General features: G+C 31.1%; 2 protein-coding genes across 2 annotated transcripts in view; both read right to left on the reverse strand.

Annotated features, from left to right (window-relative positions):
* Positions 1-7: 7 nt before the first annotated feature.
* On the reverse strand, positions 8-2,148 carry LOC102674287 (pyruvate dehydrogenase E1 component subunit beta, mitochondrial). The gene is made up of 5 exons (XM_006608950.2): positions 1,814-2,148; positions 1,633-1,695; positions 998-1,204; positions 274-904; positions 8-172 (listed from the first exon to the last, which is right to left on the reverse strand). Exons 1-5 carry the CDS (start codon positions 1,820-1,822, stop codon positions 21-23), a joined length of 1,062 nt encoding a protein of 353 aa, XP_006609013.1. The 5' UTR covers positions 1,823-2,148; the 3' UTR covers positions 8-20.
* Positions 2,149-5,788: 3,640 nt separating this feature from the next.
* Positions 5,789-8,531, reverse strand: part of LOC102674155 (calcium-dependent secretion activator) — a 7,747-nt gene continuing 5,004 nt past the window's right edge. Inside the window, exons 10-15 of the mRNA XM_006608949.2 lie at positions 8,439-8,451; positions 7,924-8,400; positions 7,675-7,833; positions 7,481-7,597; positions 7,085-7,320; positions 5,789-6,971 (exon numbers count right to left, since the gene is read on the reverse strand). Of these exons, the coding sequence (XP_006609012.1) occupies positions 6,776-6,971; positions 7,085-7,320; positions 7,481-7,597; positions 7,675-7,833; positions 7,924-8,400; positions 8,439-8,451 (1,198 nt within the window). The 3' untranslated portion in view covers positions 5,789-6,775. The remainder of the gene's footprint in view (positions 6,972-7,084; positions 7,321-7,480; positions 7,598-7,674; positions 7,834-7,923; positions 8,401-8,438; positions 8,452-8,531) is intronic.

Consider the following 8,531-nt stretch of genomic DNA (forward strand, 5'->3'; position numbering starts at 1 on the left):
CTAAAAATAGATATAAATAACTACTGTACCAATCCTAGTATTTTATTTACTGTATACACAATATCATTCGCTTGTGGCAGAGATGCATTTTCTAATGTTCTGGCATAGGGCATAGGTGAATCAACACCTGTAACGCGCATTACTGGTGCATCAAGATGATAGAAAGCTTCACCTAAAAAAAACAAATATAAAATATAAAATATAAAATGTAAAATATAAACGTTATTCTTGCATGATTAAATTTTTTATGTAAAACGAATTAGGAAAACTTACTTTCCGAAATCCTAGCACTAATTTCCGCACCGATACCACATTGCGGCCAACCTTGTTCCACAGTTACAACATAATTCGTTTTCACTACCGATTGTATAATAGTATCTATATCTAAAGGTCTTAAAGATCTAAGGTTTATTACTTCTGCTTCTATTCCTTTCCCTGCAAGTTCATTCGCTGCTTGAAGAGCTTGTTCAACTGCTTTGGAATGTGCCACTAATGTAACGTGTTTGCCAACACGTTCAATCTTTGCTTTACCAATTGGCAAAATAAAATCTTTTGATAAAGCTTCGTCAGACATAGGGTATTGAACACCATATAATATTTCATTTTCTAACACAACAACTGGATCAGGATCTCGAATGGCAGCTTTTAATAATCCTTTTGCATCTTCGCTAGTATAGGGTGATACTACTTTTAAACCAGGACAATGACTATACCAAGCACCAAAACACTGTGAATGTTGTGCTGCCACTCCGGCTGCTGCCCCATTAGGTCCACGAAAAACAACTGGTACATTTACTCGTCCAGCGGACATATAAAATGTCTTTGCGGCAGAATTAATAATTTGATCGATTGCTTGCATAGAAAAATTGAATGTCATAAATTCACATACAGGACGTAAACCAGCCTAGAATATTTAATTGTATAACAAGTGTTAGTATTATTAATAAAAAGAAAAAGAGAAATGAAATGATTTATGAAAGAAATTAATGATATATACCATAGCTGCTCCAACAGCTATACCAGCAAATCCTGCTTCCGTGATAGGAGTATCAATAACACGTTTATCTCCATATTTTTTCCAGAGGCCCCTAGAAACTTTATAGGCTCCATCATACAATGCCACTTCTTCTCCGAGTAAAAATACTCTTTCGTCTCTTTCCATTTCTTCATCCAAGGCTGAATTTAAAGCATCTCGTACCGTCATCTATATCGAAATTATATAAATTAAGTAGAAAAAAAAAATAGTTAAAAAATATAATTAAGAAGCTTTACTTTTTTTCTTATAACAATTGACAATCATTACAAATAACAGTACATACACAACATGAATCGAATATCATAAGTTTTAATACATAATTTATCATCGAATAATTGATCTCGAATATGGATGACCTTTATCGTCCTTCAACATATAATAATCAGATTGCATGATTTATTATAAATAATTATAATAAATTAGATAAAATCTTTCGTAATGCAACGAATAACTATGTCTTTTACAAATGTTAAGTCTATTAAAGAATAAGAAAACCAATGGCGCGAGTATGATCGTGTCAAAGCAAAAATAGGTTATATTCGAACAAACGCAAGTAGAGAAAAGAATATTTGAATAATAGTCATTGTTAATCCTACCTGCTGCACGGCATTCCATTTTGACGTTGAAAATGAACGTCGGATAACTCTCGTTACAATTGACTAAAAATAATAAATAATCAAAAATATGAATTTTTCATTTTGTTCTCAAACTATGAGCATGTCATATATTTTTTAAGATTTAAACTCAAGTTTACTCTTTGATCTAACATATATTTACCGAAAACATTGTAGCCGTCAAAAAATTGATAATAATTGATTAAATTTTAGATCGTTTCTATCGATTTAACTATTCTATAAGTCGTTATTCACATGAGTCGCCAGGGCCTCTGGTTCGTGACTCCGTCTTTACCATAAATCGAAATGCGGAACGGTACCAGAGCAGCTCAAGGTCAATAGGCAAACTCTTATGAAACCAATTTGCTATGATTTATACGATGATTTATAATATATAATCGAAGGATAGATTATCAATGATGTAATTATTTTGTATTTTAACTATTTTTGACACTTTTTCTTTAAGTTTTTTGTGAAATTATTAAAAAAATGTAAATATATTATTTAATTAATAACGATTACAATGATGACGACAATAAATAGGAAGCGCCACTTTTTCTGACCAATGATAAACCGTGGAGATTATGATCTGACCAATCACAGCTAATGAAGTAGTATTTTTTTTCTATTGAAGAACACGAGTAAATTCGCGGTTAATTTGGAATACGACAAAACATATAAGTAAAGTAATAATGAATATAGCACGAATATAAAATTAAAAACAGAAATTATTGCTTTTAATTTTAATTATTTGAATATAAATTATTCAAAATTATTTTTAATTATTCAAAATTTATATCCAAAGATGAGAATAAATTTATTTTTCTTATTTCTTTTTTATTATTTATTTCGATTATTTAGACTCTTAAATTTTAATTATTTTCTAAAACATATAAATACATATAAATATATACATATATATGTATATAAATGTATAACGTGTATTTGTACATACGTATAATATGTATATTATATATACTTATATATAGAATATATAGTGTTGTTCATTTTGCGATTATTTATTGTCAATTTCGGTTATAGATAAAAAGAAGAAAGAAAAAAAAAAAGCGAAATAGGAAAAATGAATTAATAATTAGATTGTTGAAAATTATATTACATTATTATGCAATAATATTAGTTAATAGCGCTTACGAACATCATGTTGTTTTATATATATGTATACGTGCAACGTACGTTTGTTTCTTTGTTGATTTGTCGCACGATGTCGCGAATGAATAAAAAAAAGATTAAAGAATTTTGATAGTTATAAAAATATATAAATTTTGCGAACAATGTTTATGCGAATTGAAAATATGATTGAGAGATGAAAATAAATATTAAAAAAATATATATATATAATATATACATAATATATTGAAATTAGCACGTGGAAATGTTACATATTAATTTTATTTTTATAGAAAATATCGATCGATGAAAAATTTATGATTAATTAAATCGATAATCGGATTAATTTTATTCTCGAACGAAATAAAAATTGAATTACGAATCCTTAGATCAAGGAGACAAAATACCAACATTAGCACATTGTTTATTTACAAAAAGTAATCATTCATGGTACAATGACAATGCTATGTGAAAATGCGTGTTGCGTGCATGAAGATTGCCTTTATAGAAAATGTATATTAACATATATATATACACATACATATATAGATATATGTTAATATTCATACAAGAATATTGTATGCGAAGATATTGTGCATCGTGATTGTATTTAGAATCTCGCGTTCCAAATGTACGTAATATTAATTTGCTGGAATTAACGGAGGATAAGAATGTTTCGTGAAACGTAATATACGAATGAATGACAAATATGACTCTCCGTGCATCGATATTTCGAGGAGGAAATTAAGTTTGGGTATACGTTCTAGACCGTGATATTATTCTTTGTCGGATTTTTTATTAACGAGAGAACAACAATTTCATAGAAGTTTAATCGAATAAAATACTAACTAGGATAAAAGATCATCTATTTTAATTAATAAAATCACGATAACGCAATCGAGATCAAGTAAGATAACAAAGAGAGGATCGAAAAGTATTAGGATTTCGTAATTAATTCCTTTACTTTGTAATTGTAAAAGTAATTTATCTGTAAAATCGATATTTTGCTGAATATGTGTATGTCTGTATGTATACGTACGTTATATATAGCTGTAAAATAGAATAGAATAGAAAAAGTAAAACGGGAAGAAAGAATAAAAAAAAAAAAAGAAAGAAAAAATGGATAGAAGAAGGAATGGAAGGATGAAGAAAAGATCGAAATGACTAGCGTATATAATACTGGGTTCGGAGCAAAAAGAGATCGTTTTTTGATCGTCCTAGTCTAATTAGCCGTAGATAACAGGAGAATCATCGATAGTAAGAATGACAATGATCATAAATAATCGTAGTACCGTTAGCATCGGCTGTAAGTATGTTACAACTTGAGTTAACTTGATTTTTAAAAATGTTCACTACTCTCGATTGTACGTTCGTTTTTCAATGTATCCGAGTTCCGATACAAATACCCGTCTCGTTGCGCATTTTTGACATTTAAAAAAATATATCGGTGACCATATTTTGACAAAATGTATAAAAATTATAATCGCCATGATTTTATTAAATCATAAAGTTAATTCGTTTGAATTGGAAATATCGAATCGTTATTTGTTACGCACGTTCATTTCGAAATGATTGATCGCTGTATTTATACTCATGATAAACGATCGCAACGAAGCGAAGTGAACCATATTTAAAGAGAGATTGAATTTTTCGATCGAATTTTGATTTAATCGTATAAGTGATAATTTATCGAAATTGTTACAATACCAATTACTATATTGCCAATTGATATATGAAACATATATTTAGCTAACGATCTACGGGTATCGATACGAGAGAATACGTAAGGCATCTCTGATAAGAAATAGTAAGAGATAATTGTAACGCGTTATCGCGTCAAGAGATTCAGATACCGAAATAATAATCTAGGAAATTTGTTTACACGAAAGAGAATCGAACAATAGAGTTGTATGTTTTATCGGTGACACGGTTAAAAACGCTTGAGCACGGGCGCATGCCTGGTTCGGCGTACGTGTCATACGATTGGACGCATTAAGCGATGCTTATAAACATCATTTCAACGCGCTAATTTACACGATATAAAAATCTCCTTTTGTCTGTATCGTTTTGTCTCGCTAATATACATATATTGTATATATATATATGTACATTTTTTATATATATATACAATATATATATACATATATACACACACAAATAAACATCTATCAATAACTGTTCTTGAATGCAGCACGCATTCTCCTCGAGTAAGGTATATGTATTTAAATAGAGCTATCGCATTTCGTTCATCAACGTTTCTCTATTTAATGACTAACGTTTGTTTCCTCGTGCGTTGAACGGGAACGAAACGATTAAACGTATAAATGTATATGCATTTGTTCCATGCACATTGGAAATGGCCAAAGTACACATCGATCGGAAGACACACATCGAAATCTTTTATAAACAATTATTTTTTAATACTTTTAGTTGTACGTACGTACGTACGTTCGTTCGTTCGTTCGTTCGTTCGTTCGTTCGTTCGTTCGTTTGTTCGACGATTCGATACATTCTCTATTTTATACGTAACTTTGAATTTTATTTTCGTATATCATTGAGATTATATATTAATATCAATATGCGAACAATTTGAGGTAGACAAAATATTTCGAGGCGTCAACGATCGTTTGATTTCGTATTTAAATATTTAATATTTACGAAAAAAAAATCATGACTGCGTTCTTTTTATACATCGAACAAATTCATATAATACAATATATATATATATAAAGATCAAACGTTAATTTTGAATCGTCGTAATAACAAACGAAACTTAGAAACAAGTATTCGTTGACAAGTTTTCGTTTATAGATGTTAAATGCTTTATATAATATATGCATACTACATCAGAAAAATAATAATCGAATAACATTAGATATTCCTGTGATAAAGATATTAATACAACGGATAAAAAAGAAGAATGTAGATAGAAGAATGAAGAGAGAGAGAGAAAACGAAATTTAACATAATAAATAAATACGATTAATGAATATTGTATAGTAAAACTTTTTCTCGCACGATATATATATGAAATTCTCGTTCAATCAAGATGAACGATTTCTGTATATTAATCGTTTGGAGAAAATATTTTCGAAGTAGATGTTAAATTAATAATTAAAAGCATAACAGATGGATCGATAGATTTGCCGCACAAACGAGGTATATTATTTCTATAAAAGTTTGATCAAAAGATATATAAGTAGAAAGTACATATTTATCGATGCACAGATGGAGAAAGACAAAGGAAAAGACCTTTCGACGTTACACCGATCGCGTTCGCACTCGTTCTCACGTTACTTGTTTACATTTTGACCAAAACGAGGTAAGAAATCGATAAAGATTCGAGATAAAAAGCGTGATGCTTTCGTTTCGGGACACGAACAATCGAACGTAATCGAACAACGAAACGAAGTTTTGTCGAAAAGTCTATATAGAATTCGTGAAATCTAACCGATAAGGGTTGTCCTTTCGATCGATTGTAACGAATGACGATTCTTCTTCGAAGAATGCTTTAATTCGAACAAATTTCTAAAGTGTACTATGGACAATCCTGCTGTCGAAACTTTTGTTCTGTTTATATACATATTTATAGACGAAACAATCTATTAGTTCGATATAATGTTATCATGAACAAATGTTAAAAGTAATAATAATCGTAATAATCGATTATGATTGAACGATAATAATGATAATAAGGACAAAGATGAGAATAACATAGAATAATAATAATAATAATAATAATAATAATAATAATAATAATAATAATAATAATAATAATCAGTATCGTCGTAAAAATTATAATTTAAATATGATAATAGTACGAACAAGAGAAAGAAAAAGGGATAAAAGATCGAGGAGGGAAAGAAAATGAAGAAGAAATAGAAAATAGGAACGAGAATATGATAATATTGAATAATAAGGTAAAAATGATAAAAGATAAAAATGAGAAAAAGATAAGCGATAATAAAATAGTAATAAAATAATATAAAAAGAATGATCAAAACCAGCTAGGTCCACCAAATTTTGTCGAAAAGCCACCAATGCCCTTGCCAAACATGCTCCCAACTTTTTCAACAACGTTCGAAGTAACGTTGCTGATAATATTCGCGTCCTCGCTGTTGACCGTTTCCACGACCGTTACCTTTGGTTTTGGTCGTTCTACCTCGTCATCGTTACCGTTCTCCGAAAGACCTCTATGGAATAAGAAAGATGGAAAAAGAAACGTGTATCTTTGTTCTCGGTAGGTAAAAAGAAGATAGAAAAAAAAAAAAAAAAAGGCAACGTAAAGTAAAAAAAAAGTACTCACTCTTCGTTCTGAACGCTCGTTAAGGCACAAGACGCTTCTTCCGTTTGCATCCTCTTAGATATAGTCTGATATGTCGTCGAATTGAGTTTTTCCTCTATAACACCTTGTAACTCAAAGTCCGAGTAAATTTTTTTTACGATATGGGCCAAACAGGTACATTGATATAGATGTAAGCTATGGTCGAGTCTTTCCGAGAGCCACGTGCACAGCATTTGAATTTGCGCCGTGTACCATTGCTAGAGTGAAGAGAAAAAAAGTAAAGAGAATTAAGAAGAAAGAAGAAAGAAGAAAGAAGAAAGAGGGGAGGGGAGGAAGGAGGGGAGAGAAACTTAACGGTCTTTTTTGCGAACATAGAAAGAACGTAGAATAACATAACGTGGTAATAATTTTTATTACCTCGAAGAACGTTAAAATCCATAATTCGTCCAAGACTTTGCCACGAATTTGATCCATACAATTCCTCGTAAAGCTTACGTAGGCCTGTCCCATTTCTTTCCCACTTCCCGATACCTTCTAAAAGAAAATTTTGTAAGCGGCTCGATCATCTGGATGGTTGGTAAAAATAAGCATGAAACAAAAAAAAAAAATACCGTCAAACTGAGAATGGAACCTATGAAGGATCCCTCGTCGTAACGGGACAATTTGGATAAGGTCGTCTCCAATACCGTGACCAGTTTGTTGATCATTCCTTGGGTCATAGCAGCCGAAGTTTTCTCTATCAAATCGTCGATTTTCGCGTGATATTGGTGCTGAAAATAAATTAAGGATCGAGAATAATAAAGAATGATAAAGAGGATAAATCGGAATAATCGGACGGAGAGAAACGAAGAGAACGTTACCACGTCGACGCCATCGATGGTGCACAGTTCGAAACTTTGGTTTTTCGCGTCGAGAATAACGTTTACCATCGCGCACATTTCCGACGGTATGATGTAATCGGTCGAGATAAAAGTCACGCCTTTCTTCAGCCACTGTTGAAACGCGGCATCCGTTCGTTGAATGCAAGTTTCGATCATATCACAAGCCATTAACGTTAATCTTTGCTCTAGATGCTGGCGAAATTCTTGATCTGGCCAATGAAGATCGCGGATGAAAGATTGAAGGGCGTCCAATTTCCAAAATAATTCGCCGGAAGTCGCGCACCCGTTTCCCTTTATCTCCCAACGCTCCTTCTCGAAACCTTTATAAATCGATTGTGCGATCGAGGTTTCCATCAAATCCACGTAACGCACCACCATCGGAGAAAAAGTATCGCGAAGATGCTGGTGAAATCTACCGTTCTTCAAATTATCTACGAATAAGAAATAAATATTTTTCTTCTTCTCTTTTAACGAGATTCAAAAGGAATAACGACAATAGAAAAAAGAAAGAAAGAAAAGACACATATAAGAATAATATTATTAAAATTTTATTAAAAAGGAAAAGAATATTAAAAAAAAAAAAAAAA

The sequence above is a fragment of the Apis dorsata genome, unplaced genomic scaffold (genome assembly GCF_000469605.1).
Source record: "Apis dorsata unplaced genomic scaffold, Apis dorsata 1.3 scaffold_51, whole genome shotgun sequence".
In the NCBI taxonomy this organism is placed as follows: Eukaryota; Metazoa; Arthropoda; class Insecta; order Hymenoptera; family Apidae; genus Apis; species Apis dorsata.